This window comes from Stegostoma tigrinum, chromosome 25, assembly GCF_030684315.1.
Source record: "Stegostoma tigrinum isolate sSteTig4 chromosome 25, sSteTig4.hap1, whole genome shotgun sequence".
In the NCBI taxonomy this organism is placed as follows: Eukaryota; Metazoa; Chordata; class Chondrichthyes; order Orectolobiformes; family Stegostomatidae; genus Stegostoma; species Stegostoma tigrinum.
The window spans coordinates 5,549,520-5,575,747 of record NC_081378.1 but is presented as its reverse complement, the minus strand read 5'-3'; the positions used below and the strand labels follow the sequence as shown (position 1 = coordinate 5,575,747).

General features: G+C 44.4%; 1 protein-coding gene across 1 annotated transcript; it reads left to right on the top strand.

Moving 5' to 3' along the window:
• The first annotated feature begins 1,179 nt into the window (after positions 1-1,179).
• Positions 1,180-25,974, top strand: LOC125463352 (protein transport protein Sec61 subunit alpha). The gene is made up of 12 exons (XM_048554560.2): positions 1,180-1,461; positions 4,119-4,186; positions 7,103-7,168; positions 7,254-7,332; positions 7,901-8,032; positions 15,415-15,524; positions 17,665-17,818; positions 17,983-18,143; positions 20,631-20,828; positions 21,769-21,960; positions 22,806-22,882; positions 23,983-25,974. The coding sequence occupies exons 1-12, from the start codon at positions 1,455-1,457 to the stop codon at positions 24,167-24,169; spliced, it is 1,431 nt and encodes a 476-aa protein (XP_048410517.1). The 5' UTR covers positions 1,180-1,454; the 3' UTR covers positions 24,170-25,974.
• The last annotated feature ends 254 nt before the right edge of the window (positions 25,975-26,228 follow it).

Below are 26,228 nucleotides of genomic sequence, written 5' to 3'. Positions count from 1 at the left end.
CCCCCCCCCCACTGCATCCCAAAACCAGTCCAACCTGTCTCTGCCTCCCTAACCGGTTCTTCCTCTCACCCATCCCTTCCTCCCACCCCAAGCCGCACCCCCAGCTACCTACTAACCTCATCCCACCTCCTTGACCTGTCCGTCTTCCCTGGACTGACCTATCCCCTCCCTACCTCCCCACCTACACTCTCTCCACCTATCTTCTTTACTCTCCATCTTCGGTCCGCCTCCCCCTCTCTCCCTATTTATTCCAGTTCCCTCTCCCCATCCCCCTCTCCAAAGAAGGGTCTAGGCCCGAAACGTCAGCTTTTGTGCTCCTGAGATGCTGCTTGGCCTGCTGTGTTCATCCAGCTTCACACTTTGTTATCTTGAAAACTAGCCTTCCAGCTCAGCAAGCAAACTCACATCCAGAACCTCAAACTGAACTACAAATCTTCTCAAAACTCACTACCACACTGATACCATTGGGCTGCAGGGTTCCCAAGCAGAATACAAGTTGCTGTTCCTGCATCATTATGGCACTGCAGGAGACTCAGGATGGACATGTCATCAAAGGAATTGGAGGGGGGAGTTGAAATGGCTCACAACTGGGAGGGAAGTTGTTTATGGCGAACCGAGCAGAGGTGTTCTCCAAAGCAGTTCCCAAGCCTCCATTTGGTTTCTCCGATGTACAGGAAGCCACAACGGGTAAGTATATCACATGGACAGATGTGCAGGTGAACATCTGCTCGATGGGGAAAGTCATCTTGGGGCCGGGGGCGGGTGAGGGACTTCCTGCGGTTGCAGGGGAAGGTGCCGGGTGTGGTGGGGTTGGAGGGGAGTGCGGAGCAGGCAAGGGAGTCACAGAGAGTGGTCTCTCCAGAACTCATCCCTCACACCCCGTCCCCGCAATAACCACCAAAACAGAATCCCCCTCATCCTCACGTCCCATCCCACCAACCTCCGGATACAACGCATCTGCAATCCGACCCCACCCTTATCTGCTTACCAGAGGGACCACTCCACAGACAGCAGTTATAGCTGAAGAGCATGGTTTATAAAACAAAATTTCTTTTTTAACCCTCAGTCACTCTACAGTACATCTTGTCGCCGCCCATAGCATCTCCCGCTAACCGTCTCTCAATTTGAATTCCGCGCCCTCACCCGCCGCTATTACCGACAGGAAGTGACGCAAGAGCACGGTGACGTCAGGACGGGCGGTGGGTACAGCTGGAGGCGGAGGAGTGGGCGGCAATTCATGAATGATTTTTTTTTAATCGTCACATCGTCTTTGGGGGAAAGTACGCGCAAAAGTGGGAGCAGGCGGGGGAAGGCCACATTTAAATCACAAAGAGAGGGCCGCAATTAAAGCGCCGGCAACCGAAAGACGAACGCACTCTCCGTTTCGCAGCCGCCGGAGTCACGTGGCTGTACCGGTGATCACGTGGGAAAGCAGCTGGAGCTGAGCAGCTATCATGGCCAGTGAGTATTTACAACCATACCCCTGGGATGGGGGTCAGCATTTACCCTGTTAGGGGTAGTGAATGTTTACCCTTGTCCTCCAGCTGGGGGAAGAAACAATATTCATCTTGTGGAGGAATAGCTGGTTACCTTCTACTCCCTGGGAATTATTGTGTTAACTGCCTGGCAGAGGGGTTCACTAAGTATTCTCTCTTCCTGGGGCAGGGTGTTGATCAGCCTTCCAGGATGGGGGCCTGGGGCACCTCTACTGGTCACAACTCACTGTGAGGGCTGGGTAAACGTCATTGAAGTGGCGAGAAATAGTTTCCCCTCAATGGCAATCTAACTAGAAGACCGCTTAGCAGAACACCTATGCTCAGAATTCACTCTAAACAGCTGTAACTCTCAGTCGCAAACCATATCATCTCCCCATCCTATTCTGCAGATGACATGTCCATCCTGGGCCTCCTGCAGTGCCACATGATGGTACCCAAAGGTTGCAAGAACAGCAACTCACATACCACTTGGGAACCCTGCAGCCTAATGGTGTCAGTGTGGACTTCAAAATCTCCCCTCCCCCTACCACATCCCAAAACCAGCCTAGCTCGTCTCTGCCTCCCAAACCTGTCCTTCCACCTATCCCACCTCAAGCCCCACCCCCATCTCCTCCCTACCAGCCACATCCCGCCCCCTTGACCAGTCCGTCCTCTCTGGACTGACCTATCTCCTCCCTAACTCCCTACCTACACTCACCTTTACTGACTCCATCCCAGCCTCTTTGACCGGTCTGTCACCTATCTTCTCCTCTATCCCTCTTCTATCCGCCTCTCCCTATTTATTTCAGAACCTCCTTCCACTCCCCCATTTCTGCAGAAGGGTCTAGGCCTGAAATGTTAGTTTTCCTGCTCCTGTGATGCTGCTTGACCTGTTGTGTTCATCCACCTCTACAACTTGTTATCTCTTAATCACACACATTCATTTGTTATTGGCAATGTATAGTTATTACTGTTTTTTATTTGTGTGCCTGTTTGACTCATTCATATAGCGTCAACCCTCGATGTATTCACTCCATGCTGACTTCCCTCCTGGAATAAAATGCAGCAGGTGCTGGAAATTTGAAATTAAAAAGTGATGCAGGAAATACTTTGCAGGGTTTGCAGCATTTGCATGGACAGAAACCGCAAACATTTCAAAGTGATAAAGCTTTGTTGGAAAAGTGACTCCACTGCAGTAATTGGACAAAATACAGATTCACCTCTAAATACTTGTCAATAACTGTGAATCCATACTGTATAAATCACATTCTTCATTGACCTTCAGAGTAAAGATAACACAGCTCCTGTTCGAAATTGTGATGAAGCGTCCACCTGAATCTTGCTTTTTCTTCACTTTTGATGTTTTCTAATCAACCTGTTCCGGGATATTATTACACACCTCCAGAACATGTGAGACTTGAAGCCAAGTTTCCTGGTTCAGGGGCAAGAACACTATCACTGTGCCACAAGAGCCCCACTTTTACTTCATTTTTTTTTAATTGAACATTTTTTTTCCTCATCAATCTGTTCGGAGATGTTAATACCCTCTTCTGGAGGAGATGTGACTTGAACCTGGGCCTCCACAACCCTGGAGTAGGAACACTGCCACTGCAGCACAAGAGCTCCACTTTTACTTCATTCTCATTTACATGTTGAAAATGTATTTACTTTTGAATTCATTATGGAGTATCATTCAAGTTCTCGATGTCAAGCCATTGACACAAGGATGGCTTGTCCATTTTTACTGTTAAGCGATTACTTTTGAAGTAAAGTAAGCGCTTTGGAAAAATGCAGTAATTACCAGTTTTTATGTATTATTGCAGACGTGACAAATTTAAAAACATTGCTGGGTATTAACATGAAAGACCAAGTTTTAATTGCAAACTCTGGTCTTAACTGGCACTCAGTGATTGTTACAAAAGCATAATACAGTGCAGGGTCGCCATTTACCTGAAATGGCAACTGTTTCTCCACAGATTTTGCCTGATCTGTGAAATTCCAGAAATTTCTGTTTTTGTTACTCATTTATTTTGGTTGAGGGTCCAGACGTGAGGAGTGGCTCTCTGAACAGTTGTACACACAACTACAGGGTTACTTTGTTTATTTGAAAATAAATTAAGATCTATATTTTGCAGCTTTGTGTTGTGTTCTTCTTAGCCTGTTGCATCGCTGACTGATGTGAGGATTAGGGTTTAATGTTACCTTTTAGGTTTAGAAACAGCGTCTATCAGTAAATGCTGGTACGAAAATGCCTAAAATTGAGAATACTTGGTGGAGTGCGGCATACTGATCCTGCAACATTCTCAGGATTCAGTGCAAGATTTTTTTTTTTCTGCACAGTCCCAAGTCACAGGGAGAGGCAGAACCCACAAATCCTTCAAACATTTTCTGCAGCCCCAGTACTTCTGCAGTCCCAAGTATTTTTAAAATATAGAAATCTCGCTGGTTCCCTTTGCAGCATAGCACAATCTAAAGACCTGAATAAGTGACGATGTCTGTAGCATTTCTTTTATCTGGTACTATCCAGATTTCTTCTCTATCACTGAAAGAGAAGCGAAAGTATTGTTTACAAACAAAATGTTGAGACAATAACTAGTTCATAGCTTTTTAAGTTGGTGAAACTTAATGTTTTGTTTATTGCAGTTAAATTTTTAGAAGTCATCAAGCCATTCTGTGCTGTTCTACCTGAAATCCAAAAACCGGAAAGAAAGGTAAATTAATTCTAATTCAAATTTTACATCTTGCTCACAATAATTTGTTGCTGGAGGCAATGAATTTAATATGTTTCCACCAGATCTATGCTGTTGGTTTCTTGGTTTAAAGTATCATTTTCAAAGAGTTTTTTTGTTGCTTAGACGTTTGACCATTAGAGTGGGGAAGCTATGCCGAGGTGTACCAGACATTGTAGAGGCCTCTTCTAGAGTAGCGTGTCTAGTTCTGGTTGCCCTGTAATAGGAAGGATATTATCACGGTTCAGAACACATTTACCAGGACGATGCCGGGAATGGAAGGTTAGAGTATCGGGATAGGCTGGGACTTCTTTCACTGGAGCGTAGGAAGTTGATGGGTGACTTTTATAGATGTTTTTAAAATCATGAGGGGCAGAGGTAAAGTGAATGGCAGGTGTCTTTCCCTATGGTGGGGGATTTCAAAACTTGTCATATTTTTAAGGTGAGAGGAGGAAGACAAAAAAAAGACATAAGGGACAACTTTCTTACACAGTGAGTATTTATGTGTGGAATGAACTGCCGGAGGAAGTGGTGGATGCAGATAGGGTTACAATGTTTAAAAGACATTTGGATAAGTACGTGAATAAGAAAGGTTTGGAGGAATATCCACCAAGTACAGGTGGATTGATCTAGATTAGTTTGGGATTATGGTCGGCGTGGACTAGTTGGACCGAAAGGTCTGCTGCCTTGCTGTGTCACTCTTGAGCGTTTTCACATCTGAATGGGTGTGTTTGAATTCACCTGCTGTGGCTTCTCATCTGTATCTTTCTACCGTGCATCTGACCATAAATTACATGGTAAGTAAGTGTTTTTGAAAATCTGATTGAAGTAGGAAATGCCAGCAAACAGTGCCGTTGTGGAAGTCAGCATCAATCATCTTAATTGGCAAAACCTGCAACCTTGCCTCTTGACTTACTAGTAACTTCTTCAAAACCTCATGTGTGATGAGACTTTTAGCCAGTTGAGCTGAATTCTAGAGGCAAGATGAGAGTGACAGCCCTTGACATAAAGGCTGCATTCAACAGAGTGAGGCATCAAGGAGCCCGAGCAAAACTGGAATTAGTGGGAATCGGGGGCAAGCTTTCTGCTGGTTGGAGTCGTACCTGGTACACAGGCAGATGGTTGTGGCTGTTGGAGATCTGTTGTTTCAGCTCCAGGACGTCCCTGCAGGAGTTCCTCAGGGTAGTGCCCTAGGCCCAGTCATCTTTAGCTGCTGCATCAATGACCTTTTCTCTGCCATATGGTCAGACGTAGAGCTGTTCACTGATAATGACGTAATGTTCAGCACCGTTCGTAGCTCCTCAGACACTGAAATAGCCCTAATGGAAATGCAACAAGATCGAGGCTTGGACTGACAAGTAGCAAGCAATATTAACATCACGTAAATGGTTGGCAATGTCTATATCTAGTAAGAGATAATCTAATTGCCGTCGCTTGACAGTCAATGGTGTTACAGTCACTGAATCCCCCGCAATCAACATACTCGGGTTACAATTGATCAGAAAACTTAACTGACTCACCGCAAAAGTTCAGTGGTTCCTGACTTCCCTTAAAGCTTGTCTGCCATCTACAAGGCACACGTCAGGAATGTGATGGAATATTCTCCATTTGCCCATTCTTTTATTAATGTTGCAGTTCCAACAACTCTCCAAGACAAAGCCACCTGCTTTATTGGCATGACATCCATAAGTATCTACTATGTCTACCATTGATGCTCAGTAGCAGCAATGTGTCCTATGTACAAGGTGCACTGCAGAGATTCACCAAAGATCCTTAGACAGCACCTTCCAAATCCATGATTACTTCTTTCTAGAAGGACAAGAGCAGTAGAAGCATGGGAATGTTACCATCTGCAAGCTGTCCGCCAAGCTACTCACCTTCCTAACATAGATAGATATCACTGTTCCTCCACTGTGGCTGGGTCAAAATCGTGGAACTCCCATTGTGGGTCAACCTACAGCGTGTGGACTGCAGCAGATTAAGAAGGCAGCTCACCAGTACCCCCTCAAGTGCAACCAGTAATGTGTAATAAATGCTGGCCAGCTAGCACTGCTCACATTCCACAGGTGAATTTTAAAAAAAACCCATAGTTTTGGAAATTAACAGGATCAGGTTTGGAAGTTGGTTGGCTATGTTTTGTCTTTTTTTTTGACCTGTGAATGGTATGTTTTGTTGAAAAAGTATATTCAGGTCTAAATTATGTTGATGTGTCATCAGTAACAATCTCCTGAGTTTGCTTTCATGTAGTGCAGGTATTTTAAGTTTTTGACCTTCCTTCACATTACAGCTTCTGTGAATCAAACCACATTGTATGCAAGTACTTTAAATGCATGGTGTTAAGTTTGCAGAAGAATTCACCGAACATGGTAGAATGCCTTCTCATCAGAAATAAGTAAAACTGGCTATTTTCACTCTCCAAATTGTTATGGGAGGGGAAAAGAGAGTAAAAGACAAGATTACTATTAAGTCTCACAATTTACAATGTATAAAATAACCTGTTGGCTGCGAGTACAACCTTTCTTCAGGGTATTAGTGAGTGTCTTGTAACTCTTGTTGCTAAATTCTAAGGCCATAATTTGTGCTTGGTAACTGCAACAATGCAGAATTGCCATGGCTGGCAGGACAGCATCAGCATGTTCACTATCTAAATGTCAGCACTCACCTCCGAGATTATCCAGTCCTGTTCTCCTCTTCTAGAACTGTTGCCTTCCATGGGACTATCCTGAAATGTCGAGCTAACCTTCAGATTATTATCAAAGCAACTGTTACCTTGCTTTCTTACCCAGTTTGATAACTGTTGTGTAGTATGTGAAAGTAAAAAATGAACAGTTATGGAAAACTGCCTGTTGTGACTAGGATTCTGAAAACCATAATCTCTAACATCTGTTTATACCATAGATCCAGTTCAGGGAAAAAGTATTATGGACGGCTATCACACTCTTCATTTTCTTAGTATGCTGTCAGGTAAGTGCAGTCATTTTGGAAATTGGCTAGCTTCTTTGCTACGAGCGATATTTGAAGCATGCTAATGTCTCATTGTTGGTTATAGATACCATTGTTTGGCATCATGTCATCAGACTCAGCTGATCCATTCTATTGGATGAGAGTCATACTGGCATCCAACAGAGGTAGGTTTTATTAAAATAGGTTTAACTGATTTCTAACAAGATATTTTAAACTATTCAAATTCATTTTGAAGCAATATCCTTGAGAGAGTTTACAGATCATGCTGTTAGCTTTTTCTAATGTGCTGTCCAGTATTGTCTGCAAACTTAAATTCACCTGTTACTGAGACATTTCTTAAAAAAGATGCCTTGTATAGTGTTTTAATTGCACATCAAAAACAGCTAAAGATGCCATGTATACTGCTGAAATGCAGTTGATATAAATGCAAAACAAGCATGATTTGGGCTGTAAACAAAATTCCGATAGCCCCCTTGAGTAAATGACTGGTGTTAATCTGTTCTTGGATGTGGGACCTGCATCAGAACTTGTAGAGGAGCAATTGGCTGGAGGCCCTGTTCTGTGAACAGCTAGAATTGGGTCATTCAGTATTTGATTCTCTTGATTTATCTATACCTAAATAGACACAATGTAAGTGCTGATTATTACTTCAGCAAAATTGATTTGTGCTGACATTAAAAACTGCTTTTTACTGTGATTCCTGACATTTCTCATTATTGCCGGTGTTTGCAGGTACCTTAATGGAACTGGGGATCTCTCCAATTGTAACCTCTGGTCTGATTATGCAGCTGCTGGCTGGAGCAAAAATCATCGAAGTTGGTGACACACCAAAAGATCGTGCACTCTTCAATGGAGCTCAAAAGTGTAAGCATTTAAAATTCTGACCTAAATTGCCTTTGAGGAATAGGCCCTGATTTTCATCTGTGGCTGAACCAGACTGAATTCAAGCTTGAATTATTTGATCCAGAGGTGATTTTCGAACCCCATCTCCTCTCCATCGCAAGAAGAGTACCAGCCGTCAGTTCCATGATGTGGTATGACTTCACCAACACCCCCAGTTCACCTTTGCTGCAGCCAGAATCTGTGCCTTTGTCATCTTAAGAGTCACATACTTCAGTTCTGTCCTGATCTATGCTTAGAGGCTTTGATATGTAAATTTAAACTCTTCAACCTTCATCCATTCATGGCCTTTCCCACCATATATCTGTAACCACCTTTCGCTCTGCCTTCAAAACTTACTCCAGAGGCCAGGCAGAAGAAACTATTTTATTCATTCCACTCCATTGCTGGAAGCCATGCCCGCAGCTACTTTTAAGCTGAATTTCTGTTCCCAAGCCCCTTTAGCCCATCCTCTGAAGACCACTTTAAATGCCACTTTTGACCTGGTCAATCTGTTGTTTCACTCTATTTTCTTGGACTCCTTGTTTATTACTTTTACATCTTTGTCAGTGATCTCTACATGAAAAGTGTGACAATAATTGTTTACACAGGTAACTGAAGTGTTGCACGTTTGAGTTTCTTGGAATAATTTTAAGTACTAGCGAGTTTTGAGAAGATTTGTAGCTCAGGTTGAGTTTCTGGAAGTGAGTTTGCTCGCTGAGCTGGAAGGTTAGTTTTCAGACGTTTCGTCACTTTTTTTTATTTGAAAAAATATACTTTATTCATAAGATGTACAAAAAATAAAACATTTATACACCTACCCAGTCATGCAAGCCACTCTGCGTTACTCAGGGGGTACATACACCAACTAAAGGGAAAAAAAAACAAAGCAAAGAAAATACCCCGGCAGTTGTCTCCCCACACAGTCCCCGTTGGCCTCCTGACCAGTTAGGGAAGGCGCCAGCTGGGCCCAGTTACCAGATAGGGCCCTTTTTTCTATTCTGGACGAGGGGTTTCATACAGTGGTCTTTCCCCACCGCGCCTTAGCGGCGGCTGCCCCAAGCTTTAGCACGTCCCTCAGCATGTAGTCCTGGACCTTGGACTGCGCTAGTCTGTAACATTCGGTCGGGGTCAGTTCTTTCAGCTGGCAGACCAAAGAGCGTCTTTCACTGTGTTGATGGTCCTCCAGGCGCAATTGATGGTGGTCTCGGCGTGCGTCCCGGGAAACATCCCGTAGAGCGTGGAGTCACGCGTCACGGAGCTGCTGGGGACGAATGTCGACAAATACCACTGCATCCCCCTCCAGACCTCGTGCGCATAGGCACACTCCAGAAGGAGGTGATAGACAGTCTCATCCCCCCCGGCAGCCGCCTCGAGGGCAGCGTGCGGTGGCGCAGAGATTCCGGGCATGCATAAAGGATCTCACTGGCAGACCCCATCTCACCACCAGCCAAGCAACGTCCTTGTGCTTGTTTGAAAATTCTGGCGATGAGGCATTCTGCCAAATGACTTTGGCAGTCTGCGTTGGAAACCACACGACAGGATCCACCCTCTCCTTTTCCCAAAGGGTCTCAAGGATACTATGTGCTGATCACTGCCTGACAGCCTTGTGGCCAAAGGTGTTTCCCTTCAAAGGTTTCTCCACGAAGGACAGGTGGTATGGGACGGTCCAACTATTCGGAGCGTTCCGCGGCAACGAGGCCAGGCCCATCCTTCGCAACATCGGGGACAGGTAGAACCTCAGTAAGTAGTGACACTTGGTGTTTGCGTACTGAGGATCTACGCACAGCTTGATGCGGCCGCACACAAAGGTGGCCATCAGGGTGAGGGTGACGTTCGGTATGTCCTTTCCTCCATTTTCCACGTCTTTGTACACTGTGTCCCTGCGGACCCGGTCCATCCTCGACCCCCAAATGCAGTGGAAGATGGCCCGGGTGACCGCAGTGGCGCAGGTCCAGGGAATAGGCCAGGCCTGCGCCACATAAAACAGTACCGAAAGCCCCTTGCACCTGACAACCAGGTTCTTGCCCGCGATGGAGGGGGACCGGAGCGTCCACCTGCCCAGCTTCTGCTTCAGTTTGGTGATACGCTCCTCCCAAGTCTTAGTGCACGCCCCAGCCCCACCGAACCAAACACCCAGCACCTTCAGGTAGTCTTTCCTGACGGTGAAGGGGATGAAAGAGCGGTTGTCCCAGTTCCCGAAGAACATGACCTCGCTCTTACCCCTATTGACTTTGGCACCCGAGGCCAGTTCAAACTGGCCGCAGATGTCCAACAGCCTACTCACCGACCGACCGACCGATCGGTGCAGAAGACGGCGACGTCGCCCATGTACAGGGAGGTCTTGACCTGAAGGTCTCCGCTGCCTGGGATAGTCACGCCCTTCAGGCTCATGTCCTTCCTGATGGATGCGGTGAAGGGCTCCACACAGCACACGAACAAGGCAGGAGAGAGCAGGCAGCCCTGCCTGACTCCAGATCTGACGGGAAAACTGTCCGATTCCCACCCATTGATCGAGACTGCGCTAACGATGTTGGTGTAGAGCAGCCAGATCCAATTGCGGATGCCATCCCCGAACCCCAATTTGGAGAGGACGTCCCTCATGTAAGCATGAGAGACCCTGTCAAAGGCCTTCTCCTGGTCCAGGCTGACGAGGCAGGTGTCCACCCGCCTGTCCTGCACATAGGCGATCGTATCCCTGATGAGCGTGAGGCTCTCAGCGATCTTCCTGCCCAGCACAGCACAGGTTTGGTCAGGCTGAATCACCGACTCCAGGACAGACCTGACCCGGTTGGCTATGACCTTGGCCAGGATTTTGTACTCCATGTTCAATAGTGAAATGGGACGCCAATTCTTAATTTCTTCCCTCTCCCCCTTCCTCTTGTAAATGAGGGTGATGATGCCCTTCCTCATGGACTTGCACATTTCCTCTGCCCGAAGCGCACTATCGTACACCTCCAGCAGGTCCTGGCCGACCAGGTCCCACAGAGCGGAAAACAGCTCGACCGGTAATCCGTCGCTCCCGGGAGTCTTATTCCTCGCCAAGGACTTGAGGGCTCTGGTCAGCTCGTCCAGGGATATCGGCTGGTCCAGCCACTCCCTCGTGCCGTCGTCTAAGACCTCCGTGATAGACGACAGGAATGACTCGGAGGCCGTGCTGTCTGTGGGCTTCGTGTCGTACAGTCCGGCATAAAAGGATCTGCTGATCCTCAAAATGTCGGGCCGAGACGACGTCACTGAGCCGTCGTCCTCCTTCATCCGGGTATGCACAGAGCTCTCTTTGTGCACCTTCTGAAAGAAGAAACGCGAGCACGTCTCGTCCTGCTCCACGGAGCGGACCCTGGACCGGAAGATTATCCTGGAGGCCTCCGCGGCGAAGAGAGAGGCTTGCTGGCCCGTCACCTCGCAGAGATCCTCCGTGACATCGACCCCCATCAACTGCAGAAGGAGCAGGTTCTGCACCCTTTTCTGGAGTCGCGACAGCTTTCCCCGCCTCTCTCTCGCCTTCCGAATACCCTTGAGGACAAAGAACCTCTTGATGTTCTCCTTCACCGTCTCCCAGAGACTCGAAGAGGGGTTTCACGGTTCTCCAACCGGCATACTCCCTCTTAAGCTCCTCGACATTCTCTGGGGTCAACAGAGTCGTGTTGAGCTTCCACGTCCCCTTGCCGGCCGGCTGGTCGTCCTGTAGGTGACAGTCGGCCAGCAGGAGGCAGTGGTCAGAGAAGAACACCGGCTCGACGCCGGTGGACCTGACCGAGAACGTCCGTGACACAAACAGGAAGTCTATCCTTGAGCGGATAGACCCGTCTGGCCGCGACCAGGTGTACCTCTGCTGCGCTCCGTCTGCAGGGGTGCTGAAGACGTCGAGCAGCTTGGCGTCCTTCACCGTGCCCATCAGGAATCTGGACGTGACGTCCAGTTGACTCCCCCCACCCGCTGTCCCCACGCAGGATCTTCCATCTGCATCGATGATGCAGTTGAAGTCTCCGCCTAGGATGACCGGCCTGGACGTAGCCAGCAGGGGTGGAAGCCGCTGCAGGACGGCCAACCGCTCACTCCGTACCGCTGGGGCGTACACGTTGATCAGCCTCAGGGGAGCATTCCTATAGGTGATGTCAGCCACTAGGAGGCGCCCCCCCCACCACCTCCTGAACTCGAGAGATGGTGAAGTTGTGCCCCCGCAGCAGAATAGCCAGGCCCGAGGAGCGACAGTCGTTACCCCCCGACCAGATCGAAGGCCCACAGGTCCAGGCGCCGGACCATTTCCCGTACCTGCCGAGGTGCGGTATCCCGCACTCCTGCAGAAACAGGAGGTCCGCCTTGATGGTGGTCAGGTAGGCCAACGTGGACACACACCTCGCGGTTGACTTGATGCTGCGCACATTACTGCTCGCAATTCGTACCCCCATTGTGGGCAGTGACCGCAGTACCCTCCCCAAGTCCAAGGTCCAGCCCCTCCATCTGTCCCTTCATGCCCATTGCCCGGGCTAACTGCTGGACGCTCTCCGGGCTCAGGAAACCGTCCGTGCTGCCTTCCGGGTGGCATTCCCCCGTCAAGGGTGCGGAGGCAGGAGGGTCCGGCTCCAGGTCAGGCTGGGGACGTGCTGTTTCTTCCTTCCCGCCTGGAAGTTCCGGGGGGCCCTCCAGTGCTCCAGCGGCACTTGACTGGGTGTCGGAGGGAGCCTCAGGACGCCTCCCGTCACCTGGAAGCGGGGTGCTGCTTTCCTTCCCCCTCGAGACCTTTAACTTCTGCTTCGGGTGGGCCCTCTCCGAATCCTCCTCGTCAGAGGAGCTCTTATAGCCCCCCTGTAGCTGCCTCTTCCTGCCTAATGGTTGCGGTTCCTGGGCCCGTCGACGCACCGTCCTCCTCGCTTTCCGGACTGTTGTCCACTCCCCTGGGTCGCCGCCTCCATTGGCTCCGGGTTGTCGGGGCGGATCGGAGCCTGCAGGGGTGCTTTGCTGGCCTCGGGCCCATCCTGCAGGGCTAGGCCCTCCTGCACGGCCTGGCCCTCCTGCACATTAGTGGGGTTCTTGCTGGGCCCTGGTGCCTTCCTCTCCTCCGGGGGGGCTGGCCCTGCATTTCCCCGCCGGCGACCTGGGCGTAGGTGGTACTCTGCCGCGGGCATGCCCTATAGAAGTGGCCCGCTTCCCCTCAAAGGTTGCAGCTTTTCTCTTGTGGGCAATCCTTTGCAAGGTGTCCCTCCTCCCTGCAGATGGTGGCTTTGCAGTCGGCTGCCACGTGACCTGACCTACCACAGGCATGGCAGACTTTAGGTTGCCCTGCATAGGTCAGGTAGCCCCTGCTCCCGCCGATCGCGAAGCTGGACGGTGGGTGTGCGACATTCCTGTTGCGCCCATCCTCAGCGTCACCTTGACCTGCCTCTTACTCGTCCAGATGCCAAAGGGGTCCACGATGTCAGTTAGGTCCCCTTCCACCTTCACATACCTTCCGAGGAAGGTCAGGACATCAACTGCTGGCACGTGCGGGTTGTACATGTGTACAGTCACCATACGGCTCCTCTGCGCTGGCATCACAAACAGCGGGACAGTGGTCAATACAGAGAGGGGGCCCTCACCTCCTTTCTCCTTGAAAACCTCCAGGAAGTGCTCGCAAAGCTTGGCACTCCGGAAGGTCACATCATAAAAACCTCCTCCGGGGAAATCCTGCAGGCAGTAAATGTCCGCAGCAGCGAACCCACAACAGTCCAACAGGACCCTCTTCACGAAGAAGGTGCGGTCCACAGGTGCACCTGCATCCACCTTCTTTACAGAAACACAGATGGTGTTCCAGACCCCCTGACCTGGGGCACGAGCACTTGCCGCAGCCATCGTTGCAGGTTGGCTGCTCCCCTGAACCAGCGTTAGGCCGAAGCCAGCATTAAGATCCACTGGTCACAAGGGTGTACAGCCAACCCGACGTCCTCCTTTCACCTCCAAGATAGCACTCTCGTCCTCTCGGTCCACAAGAGAGTGGGTCTTTATTGTGTTCGAGATGTAAGCTAGTTCACTGAGCTTGCCGGTTTGTTCCCAGATGTTTCGTCACCATTCTAGGTAACATCAACAGTGAGCCTCCGAAGCACTGGTGTTATGTCCCGCTTTCTGTTTATCTGTTAGGTTTCCTTGGGATGGTGATGTCATTTCCTGTTCTTTTTCTCAGGGGATGGTAGATTGGCTCCAAATCAATTGATTTGGAGCCAGTCTACCATCCCCTGAGAAAAAGAACAGGAAATGACATCACCAATGCAGGAAATGACATCACCAACCCAAGGAACCTAAACAGGTAAATAGAAAGCGGGTCATAACACCAGCGCTTCGTCGGAGGTTCACTGATGATGTAACCTAGAATGGTGATGAAACGTCTGAAAACTAACCTTCCAGCTCAGCGAGCAAACTCACGTTCAATTTTGAGTACATTTTTCTTTATTTTTGAGAGGCCTGTGCTTAAAATACAATTCTTCATTTAAAGAAATGTTAATGTTTGATGTTTTGAAAGAGTCTGTAACCAAAATCTGTCTCATTGATCTTGAAAAGTTACCGTGTACTTGAAGTGCCAATATAAATTTTGATCTTTTGATTAGTCCGTTAAGAAAGATTATCCGCTTTTCCCCTCAGTTTCATCCACTATTGTTTTCATTCGTTCATGAGATTTGGGTGTTTCTTGCTAGGCCAGTATTAATTGCCTATCTGTAATTACCTAGAAGGCAGTTCAGGGTCTGTAATATTGCTGTGGGTCTGTAGTTACGTGCAGTGTTCCCTGCCAGTTGCACGCTTGTGTGGCCACATAGTAACAAAAGAGTCCCAAATGCATGTTGTTATTTTTCATCATATGACTTTGGTTTAAATAGTAGTAGATTCGCCAACATATGGACGTACTTGGAATAGTGTAGGTTAGATGGGCTTCAGATCGGTATGACAGGTCGGCACAACATCGAGGGCTGAACTGTACTGTGCTGTAATGTTCTATGTTCTACTCCTGGACTACTCATCAATCCATGCAGGCACAACAAAAATGAAAGGAAACATTGGTTCACATTATAGGTCAAACCAAGTAAGGATGACAAGTTTCCTTCCTAAAAGACATTTGTGAACCAGATGAGTTTTTGCAACACTTGACAATGGCTACATGGCCAGGCTTTTGTTCCAGACTTTTGTTCAATTCAAATGTCACAGTCTTTTCTGATGGGGTTTGAACCCAGATCATTTGCCTGGGGCTCAGGATTACTAGTGCAGTGACATTGTCACTATGCCTCTGCCTTCCCAAACAGTAAAATATTATCTGAAAAATAATTGGTTTTGTGTTGTGCTGGGCATGCATTTGTGGCTTTGAAGGAGTTGATATTTGAATATTTGCACTTTCTTTGCAGTATTTGGGATGATTATCACTATCGGTCAGGCGATAGTATACGTAATGACAGGCATGTATGGTGATCCAGCAGAGATGGGGGCCGGCATTTGTCTACTCATCATTATACAGGTCAGTACTTCAGGTAACGTGTACCAAGTATTAAACGGGCTGCTTTATGGAGTTGCACAGCTTGTAGAGAGCTTTGCTGACCAGAGATCCCAATCTGACCTCGTCCCATTTGCTAAACATTCTAATACTTTGTTTTTTTTTAGCATTTCCTGTATCAGGGCTACCTCCACTTTCCCTGACCTCTGCAGTATCTTCCTTAAGAAAATAGATGCAAAGTAATAATTTATGATCTCAGCCATGTCCTCTGTTTCTTTGCGTAAATTACCTTTTTGGTACCTAGTTGGCCCACCTGTTCTCCTGCTAACCTTTTAATATTTATGTGCAGGTAGTAAATGCTTCAGATTCCTTTTTACATTAGTTATTAGTGTCTTCGCATAACATCTTTTATGCTTTTAATTGTCATTTTTCACTTTCTCCTGGAATATTCCTCATTCACCCTTTTTCTCATCTGAATTATCAGCCTGCCATCTTGTTATATTATGTGATGTTTAAAGTACAATATCATTCATCTTTGGAACACAGTTTGAATAATTGTCTGTGGAGAGAGAGAAACAGTCAAAATTAGACCCGCTGAGTCTCCTCAACATTTTGTTTTTATTTCAGATCTCCAGTATTAGCAATGCTTCGCTTTTATCTGTCATTTGACCCTTTTCCTACTTCATTTCTTTCTGTCTCTTTATCATCACTCGGGGACCTCTGACTTACATTGTCTTCCTCGTGGTACAAACAGGCGAAACCATTTGAGGAAAATGCCTTAACCAATGGGAGTCAACCTACCTAGTTTAAATTTAAACATAGCTTAGTAATTAACTGTGTGTCATCGTTTAACTCAAGCTTCTCATGGCAACCTCTCTGTTGATCAGAGTCCACTTGCCAATCATTCAAAACTCTCTTTTTGTACATTATAAAATGTTATTCTCCTTCACGTTGGTACCCGTAGTAATTAATGTCCTGATAGGTGCAGTACCAATAGCATTGGCCAAATGCCTTTTTTTAAATTCAATATTCAAGTTCTGTACAGCCAAAATACAATTTGGCAAATTGTCAAATGTTAACTTTCAATAAGTTGAAGAGCGACTTTAAATGAATTCAATGAATATTTGAAAATTGTTTCGGTGGCACTTGTATGAGAGAGTTAGATGGCATCTATATGTGAATGCAATGGCATATTGGATTTTGAGTGGTGCCTTTCCAATCTAAAGCAAGTGGCAACAAATATGTCTCTATGTATTTGTCTGCTTGTTTAGCAGAGGCACTGACATGTTTGCTTAATGAAAATAATGAGTGAAAATATTATTGTTGATGCTTCTCGGTTCCATTTTAACCAATGTGAGTTTTCATTCCCGACTTTATTGTGCAAGGTTTAGTATAATTAAGCATGAGCTGTTTATTCATACTGCTTTCTTTTCCTTGGCCCACTGTCTGTAATCTTTGTAATTTTATTGCACATGCAGAAGGGAAGAAACTTTTAAGATAGAACTAGTGTGTTTTGAGAGAGCCAGCATTACTTCTATAGAAGAGGACAAAATGATGATTAAATTAACATCTAATGTAAGGATTTTACTTTCATAAAGTGGTACCTGAAGATAAGATTTTTATTTTATTTCTGAGCACTGTAGTACGTTTATGGGAAACTTCCTAGACTTGTCTAATTTTTAATGATTCAGTGTTAATATGTGCGTGTTGGAGGGAAAAATACTTTGTTGAATATTTGAGCATAACGTAAGGTTAGAATGCAAACTCTCCCAACATGCTCCAAATGACTTGTAAAACAATGCAGTTTTATCTCACTGTAAGATCACTTTTATCTTGTTCTCATGTGTATAAATATTCCAGAACTTTCTTTAGCAATCTAACGGGATTGGTGGTGACCACTTAGTACTGGCTTACTGAATGAATAGTCCAGATCATATTTTTCTCTCTCATTGCTCTTAGTGTTTTTGTTCCATCTTGAATTTTGTAAAGATTAGTTTCTGGCTATTGTTAATTTACAAAAGGATATTTCCCTGGAAAGGAGGTCATTTAGGTGGAACAACTGGACAGATCAATGATCCTCCAGCCAAAATACTTCGACTGTTACCTTGATATCTAGTTAATGGGTTATTTTGTAATTTTTCTTTAATGTGTATATATCTTTCAGCTGTTTGTTGCTGGGTTGATAGTCCTGTTGCTGGATGAGCTGCTGCAGAAGGGTTATGGTCTGGGATCTGGTATTTCCCTCTTCATTGCCACAAATATCTGCGAAACCATTGTCTGGAAAGCTTTCAGCCCGACCACCATCAATACTGGCAGGGGTAAGACGTGGCCTTGTACTTTACTGGTGAGCCCGATGTTAGAATATCTGATTTGTTATTTTTAAATTAATGTAGCTATCAGTAGCTGAAGCCCTACAAAATGAGTTCCAGCACTCTTGCAACTCAAAACTCGTGACTCAAATCATCATTATGGCTTTGTCCAGGCACTGAATTTGAGGGTGCAGTGATCGCACTCTTCCATCTGCTGGCGACTCGACAAGACAAGGTTCGAGCTTTGCGGGAAGCTTTCTACCGACAGAATCTGCCCAATCTTATGAACCTCATTGCCACTATATTTGTGTTTGCTGTTGTTATCTACTTCCAGGTAAGTTTATGTCAGGAAGAAGGAGATATTCTTTTTAAAATCCAACATTATAAAGTTCAAATGAAGCCAAACACATCTTGCCTGATTCAGATTAGGCTAAGCATTTGCTCAGATAAACGTGTAACTCTACAATGAAATCATCTTTGCAATATCAAAAGTGTAATGCTGTTAGTGAATTTCAATGATTTATCCAGCTCTGCTCAGACTGTAAGTTGTGGTTTGTATTTTATAACTTCTCAATTGTGCTGGCAAAGATTATCTAAACCATCCTGTGGATTATTGTCCAAACCTTTTAATTTTGCACCTCCAGGGTGGGGAGAATGACAAGGACTACAAGTGGGGACCTCAGCAAAGTATCTATGAATTAGCCAGGTCCATTCTGATACATACAATTTAAGTTAAACATTCATCCTGAGTTGTTGATGAGCAGGACTTTTGTGGACGAGTGACACGTTTATATTGCCTCTGCCCCATGAGTAAGGTGATGGAACAGGAAATCAAATAATTTCTTTGTAAAGTTTCTGTATTGGTCTTGTGGTATGAACACTGCAATCAAAAGCTAATTGGGAATGTTCTATCTGTTGTTGTATTTAATGCTTTAGCACATACGAAATAGGAGCAGGACTGAGCCATGTGGCCTTTAAAATCTCCTCTAGCATTCAGCCAGATCATAGGTAATATTCCTCCAATATATACCCATGCTATCCTCCTATTCCTTGTATCTTTAATATCCAGAAATTTATTGGTATGTCTTGTGTATTCTTGGTCACTGAGCTCCCACAGCCCAGATTTATTTATAAATACCAGAAAAAACATGTTTCATAAGAAATGTTGATAAGAATAATGTCTCTTGATATGGTGATGATTTTAGTTATATATACGTGGGTTAATATTGTATCAATGATAATGGGAACTGCAGATGCTGGAGAATCCAAGATAACAAAGTGTGGAGCTGGATGAACACAGCAGGCCAAGCAGCATCTCAGGAACACAAAAGCTGATGTTTTGGGCCTAGACCCTTCATCAGAGAGGGGGATGGGGAGAGGGTTCTGGAATAAATAGGGAGAGAGGAGGAGGCGGACCGAAGATGGAGAGAAAAGAAGATAGGTGGAGAGGAGAGTATAGGTAGGTAGGGGATAGGTCAGTCCAGGGAAGACGGACAGGTCAAGGAGGCGGGATGAGGTGGGAGATAGGAAATGGAGGTGCGGCTTGAGGTGGGAGGAAGGGATGGGTGAGAGGAAGAACAGGTTAGGGAAGCGGAGATAGGCTGGGCTGGTTTTGGGATGCAGTGGGTGGAGGGGAAGAGCTGGGCTGGTTGTGTGGTGCAGTGGGGGAAGGGGATGAGCTGGGCTGGTTTTGGGATGCAGTGGGGGAAAGGGAGATTTTGAAGCTGGTGAAGTCCACATTGATACCATTGGGCTGCAGGGTTCCCAAGTGGAATATGAGTTGCTGTTCTTGCAACCTTTGGGTGACATCATTGTGGCACTGCAGGAGGCCCATGATGGACATGTCATCTGAGGAATGGGAGGGGGAGTTAAAATGGTTTGCGAGTGGGAGGTGCAGTTGTTTATTGTGAACTGAGTGAAGGTGTTCTGCAAAATAGTCCCCAAGCCTCTGCTTGGTTTCCCCAATGTAGAGGAAGCCACACTGGGTACAGTGGATGCAGTATACCACATTGGCAGATGTGCAGGTGAACATCTGCTTAATGTGGAAGATCATCTTGGGGCCTGGGATGGTGGTGAGGGAGGAGGTGTGGGGGCAAGTGTAGCACTTCCTGCAGTTGCAGGGGTAGGTGCCGGGTGTGGTGGGGTTGGAGGGGAGTGTGCAGTGGACGAGGGAGTCGTGGCGAGAATGGTCTCTCTGGAAGGCAGACAAGGGTGGGAATGGAAAAATGGCTTGGGTAGTGGGGTCGAATTGTAGATGGTGGAAGTGTCAGAGGATGATGCATTGTATCTGGAGGTTGGTGGGGTGGTATGTGAGAATGAGGGGGAATCCTCTTGGGGCGGTTGTGGCGGGGGTGGGGTGTGAGGGATATGTTGCGGGAAATGTGGGAGACGCGGTCCAGGGCGCAACTTTCCCCCTGCAGTGGTCGAGAACGCCCATCCCCCTCTCTGATGAAGGGTCTATGCCCGAAACGTCAGCTTTTGTGCTCCTGAGATGCTGCTTGGCCTGCTGTGTTCATCCAGCCTCACATTTTATTATCTTGGGTTAATATTGAACAGCTTGTGACCTGCATGTTTTGCTGGAAGTTATGTATTTTCAATGTTAAACCCATACTTTTTTTTTAAACATCTCATTGGTTTTTTTTATATTCTCTTTGCAATCTTTTCTCCAGGAGCATGATTGGCTGCCTGTGTTCCTGGCAGTGTGCTCTTTTTGTGAGTAAGCAATCATTTGTTTGGTACAGAAGGTCCTATTGATTGTGATAGATGTATAGTATGTGTCCTAAATGATGGAGAGGTAAACAGTAAATGTTTTATTTTACAGGGATTCCGCGTGGATCTGCCCATCAAGTCTGCTCGTTATCGTGGACAGTACAGCAGCTATCCCATTAAGCTGTTCTATACATCTAACATCCCCATCATACTTCAGTCTGCTCTTGTATCCAACTTGTATGTTATCTCGCAGATGCTATCTGTTCGATTCAGTGGCAACTTCTTAGTCAATCTGCTGGGCCAGTGGGCTGTAAGTAAGAATCTGCATGCGTTTATTTTGAATGTTGCTGTGAGTGCAGCTACTTTTTAAAAATAAATTGATACATTTATTTTGAAAAGGGTATACTTAAAATAATTGGTCCTTTAAAGAAAGCAATTTCCCCCACACCCAAACACGTAACTTAAAAATGCTGAAGAAGGGTCCCAACCCGAAATGTCAAGCTTTCCTGCTCCTCTGCTGCTTGGCCCGCTGTGTTCATCCAGCTTCACACCGTGTTATCTCAGATTCTCCAGCATCGGCAGTTCCTACTATATCTATGACTTAAAAATGCTGTTCTTGTTTCAAGATTGGTTTAATGTTACTGGTAGGATCACGGACAAAGCAAATTTATATTTCTGTGTACAACTTTTAACAGCCTCAGGGTATCAAAGTGCTCCACTGCTTTAATCATTAGAAATATCCTGAGTTAATGTTTTAACAAGATGATTCGGGGCCACTGTTTTGTAATCAGTGTGATTTAGTGATTTTTGTTTTCGCAGAAGTGTTTTCATTAACTCTGGGTACTTCCAGCTGGCAGCAGCAGTTTCAATCTCAATGCTCTACTTAATAAAAACTGAAAAATGTTGTCAGTGTTGTCCTTACTAGTTACCCTCGCAATGACTGAATATTCAAAATAGCTTTTTGCCATCTCCATCCCACTTAATTTGTAATTACTTAAAATCGTGGCTATCACCCAGCTCTATCCCTTCTAGCTAACTTTGGTACTGGCTTACTCTTTTGGTATATTTTAACACTTGTACAACAATTCTTTTAACACTTGCTGGCCTCCTCTTTATTGTCACATTAACTTACAAAAGTTAAACTTGATTTTTTTTAAAATAAAAAATTTTAAAGATTGTTTTCCTACCTGATTTGTGTTATGTGTCGTTGTAGTTTTAAAGCTCTTCACTTATTTGCTGGTCACTTCTAGGATGTAAGTGGAGGTGGGCCAGCTCGTTCATACCCTGTTGGTGGGCTCTGCTATTACCTGTCACCTCCGGAGTCTATTAGTGCTGTGTTTGATGATCCCATCCATGTCACTGTTTACATCATCTTCATGCTCGGATCATGTGCTTTCTTCTCCAAAACCTGGATCGATGTTTCTGGTTCTTCCGCTAAGGATGTAAGTAGTGTTAAGTCACAATTTGCCTGGCTTAGTTGGTTATGCTATGGGTCGGAACGTTATGGGAATGAGCCTATTGTGGATCTTGATCACAGAATACAGGACAGCGCTCTGTACAGTTTCGAGGGAGTGCGGCATTACCTGAACTTCATCCTCTGTACATGAGGCTAAGGAGAAGACTATCTGCTTGCTCAAATGCACATTCACAATTTGTAATGGAAAGGAATGCAAATTCCAGAGAGAAGTGGTTAAACAGGCTGCTTGCTTCCAAATAGATTCATACTGAAGTTAACAACTAAAATTGTATTGTTATTCCTCACAATTCCTAGTAAGCAGTGTCAAGATCCTTCACATATTGAGTGCTCGTTTGAAATTGTTCATTTTCACTTCCACAAGCCTTTGTAAGGACCTGGTAAATTAGCGTTAGCTTTGAGTTATTTTAAGTGACTTCTAGCAAATGTAACAGAGTTGTACAGTACTAAATTTTAGACTTTGAAGTAATGCAGAAATATAGGGTATATTTTGTTGCCCTTGCTCTCTCTCACTCCAGTTTGAATTATGTACACTATCAGAAAGATGCTAGGTAATTTCCTTCTACGCTAGTGAAGATGGTGGCTTGTGTCTCTGAAACAGCATAGTGAAGCCAAGATTGGGGTAAGAAGTTGGAAAGGGTAGAAGAGAGCGCCAGGCCTTATCTCCACCAAAGGAAACAGCTAGCGGAGACTGTGCCTGCTATGAATTATCTCACCAAATGTGAAAGCTGGTGTTTCTAGCAATGCGGCATAAGGGGACAAAAACCCATTTTTAGAGAATGCTAATTATTTATTACAGTATTTTTTTATCAGGTTGCCAAACAGCTTAAAGAGCAGCAGATGGTAATGAGAGGCCACAGAGAAACCTCAATGGTCCATGAACTCAATAGGTCAGTGTTAACTTTTTGAATTGTGATGCATAATTATATATTCGAGATAGTGTAGCCGTGTTGGAAACCTTCTTAATTTGTGATGATTGTTAAATGATGGAAGCTGAAATTTAAACTGTCGGGTTTAATGTCCTTTTACAATGAGGCAGACCCTGCTGAACCTAAATCCATTTTTAAGATTGATTCCTGTGTTGCAGTTTTCGGAAATGCAGAACTTCAAATGAGGACTTGCCGTATTTCAGATGTAATCTTATTACCCAGCACCAAAGAAGCACAGTTTTTAAAGAAAATATATTGTGTAGAGCACTGAGGACATGGAGGAAAATAAGGCCAAAAATATTTATTAGAAAAACTAGTTGGATGACAATCCCCTTGTATTTTACATTGTAATACTCGCACCCAAACATTAACATTTCTCTTAAAGCTGTTTTGTTTTGGGAGGTCTAATTCTGCATACCGAAAATGATTGTTAATGAGTTTTATTCATGGTGTTAGACAAAATAATTAAATTCCTTGATAGACCATTCTCCTATATTTATTGTATTTATTCAATTTGAGATCATAATTCTTTGAGAATGAAAGAAATGATTTTTTTTGTGAGCTATTCTAAGCTACACACAATCAGTATTTGAGACAGCATCTGTGGAAGGAGAAACAGCATTAATGTTTCAGGTTTACAACTGTCCATCCAAAATAATCAACCAGTTCTGATGTAACATCAAATTTGACTCTTGTCTCTCTCTCCACGGAAACTATCTTATGTCAGTATTTCCAGCATTTCAGTTTTTAATTTCAGAAACCCAACCTCCTACTCTATTTTGATTCTTTCAAAGCAGAATGGTTTACTTCTGATTTAAAATGTTGTTTAGATATATTGTAATTAAAAAGTTACATTTAGATGGTGCTGTTCACAACTTCAACACACCTTAAAGTGCTTTACAGCTAACAAAATACTTCTGAAGTGTGGTATTTTTAATTTCAAATATATTAATAATTCCATGTGAATCATTTCGTTCTCGATTATCGGGCAACATCTTGTCTTAAAATGTATAGCTGCTGTTGTGTTCAAGTTTTTAATGAGTGTTCTAATCTACCCCAAGGTATATTCCTACAGCAGCTGCTTTTGGTGGGCTTTGCATCGGTGCACTTTCAGTCCTAGCGGATTTTCTGGGAGCCATTGGATCTGGAACAGGAATCCTGCTTGCTGTTACTATTATCTATCAATACTTTGAAATCTTTGTGAAAGAACAAGCTGAAGTTGGAGGCATGGGTGCATTATTCTTTTAAATTGCTAAACCTTGAAGAATTTGTTTATTTATGGAAAAGGGAGTTTTTTCATGTTATACACTGTCTTCTGTCTGAAGTTATGTTTTTGCTTATCCACTTAAAAACTCTTTTCTCCCTACCTGTCTTTGTACAGCATACTGTTTTTTCTTAACACTCCATTGCGAGTTAGCATCATCAGTGCTAAGAAGTAGTGTTTTCCGATGCTTTATTACTGTCACAATATCTGCAGTACGGATATATTCAGTAAGCGCGCTTGTTCCACTTTTTTGTCTTCTCACAAACAGAAGGAACTTGGGTGTGTTAAATTATGATTTGCAGGTTGCTATATGAAATAACTTTGCTTTAAATGCGAAAGTGACTCTTCATTTTAGCTCATCTGAATTTTAAAAATTCAGATGTTACAATCCGGTGTTTTCTTTTCTCAATGTATACTTAGAGCAGCATTTTGAAATTGCCTCATGGCTTGTGTCTAGATTACAGGCTGAAACTAGTTATCCTGTATCTGCCAACCAATCTGTGCCAAACGTATTCATGTAAATTATTCAGAGACAGTAGTCCATATGAACGTGGGTTTGTATGAAGATGTACACTACAGTTCATTATTTATTATGTACTGATAGAGATAAAAAGTTAAATTATTAAATAAATGTATTGATGTCTGGACAGGCAAAATGTACATTAAAAGTGTACTGTATGCGACATTGAAACCATTATGGTAATCTTGTAAGTTGAAGCTTTTAATGATTTTAGCAAAGTTAGGGATGACAATAATTTGTTAGAAAAAAATTATTAAATCTGTTTCTGTGCTATACTATTTCTCAGTCATGACTTCAAATTTGAGCATTCATAAATCTTGCAATAGAATTATCAAATTTGCTTGAGTTCTGCTTCCTATATTTGATTGGGTCATAGTTCCAAGTTATTGCACATTTTTTACTTGAACTTCTCCAGTGAATGTTAGATTTCCAACCACATAAGGTGTTACATCCCAGGCTGATCTTCAGCACACTCTAACTTTGAGTGTCTAAAAGGTAGCTGGATCCCCATCTTAAAATCTGTCCTGTTACTGATTCACTTGAGGCTGTTTAGAACAGTTAACGAAGCACAACTTTAATGGACCTTAGATTTTCTGATCTGTACGGTGCACAATCAGAGACTGGCATCCTTTATAGAAAACAGACCTAAGTAATACTAAAATAAATCAAATTTATGACATATTTGCTGCCACAGCTTTGAACATTAGTTTAAATCAAACTGCTTGGATTAAGCATATGTTTAGGGAAAATGTAATTGGAGGTCTACAAAACATCAACTCTCGATTTTGCACTTGTGGGAATCCCTAATGCTTTGATTTACCCTTTTGCAAGGTTATTTGCAAATCATGCAGCCTAACAAAAGGTAAATTTTTAATGATCACATATAACATTCCTGTTTTTCTATCTGAACAAAATCATTGCTAATAATCCCTGATCAGCAGGTATTTAATCTGCTATCTCACAAACTGAAGAAATCATAAGATCTTAAATTGAACATGTGGAGGATTCCTTGGTGAGATAACAGATCACATCATTCAGCAGCAAAGACACCAATAGTTAGATTGATCGGTAATGTTCTTTCAATTGATTGTACACACGTTGGTCTGGGGTGGTAAAGAATGACATTAACCATCACGTGAAGTAAATTCTGTACTTTGGCTGAAGATAAGCCTTTCAGTGTCAAGATGCTGTGTGACATATCCTTGGTCAGTACCTCCCTGGAGAGAACCAACCACCTTGCTCTTCTGTAAAACTTAAGGGAGACATTCAAGGCCAATAAATCATCTCTTGTGCAGTCTTATCCTTTTCAATGCCTGTTCCTAGTCAAGTTTCTGGATACTACAATTAGACCATCTTGTGCTGAAGTTTATTTACTCCATCAGTATTAAATTAATTAACAGCCTGTCTGTATGTGACACATTTGATTATGTCTTGACATAATAATTGTTTCCTGATTGAAGTTCCAGCATGAACAGAATCAGAATCTAGTTGGGCTTGTGATGTCCAGAGAGAGCAGGTATTGT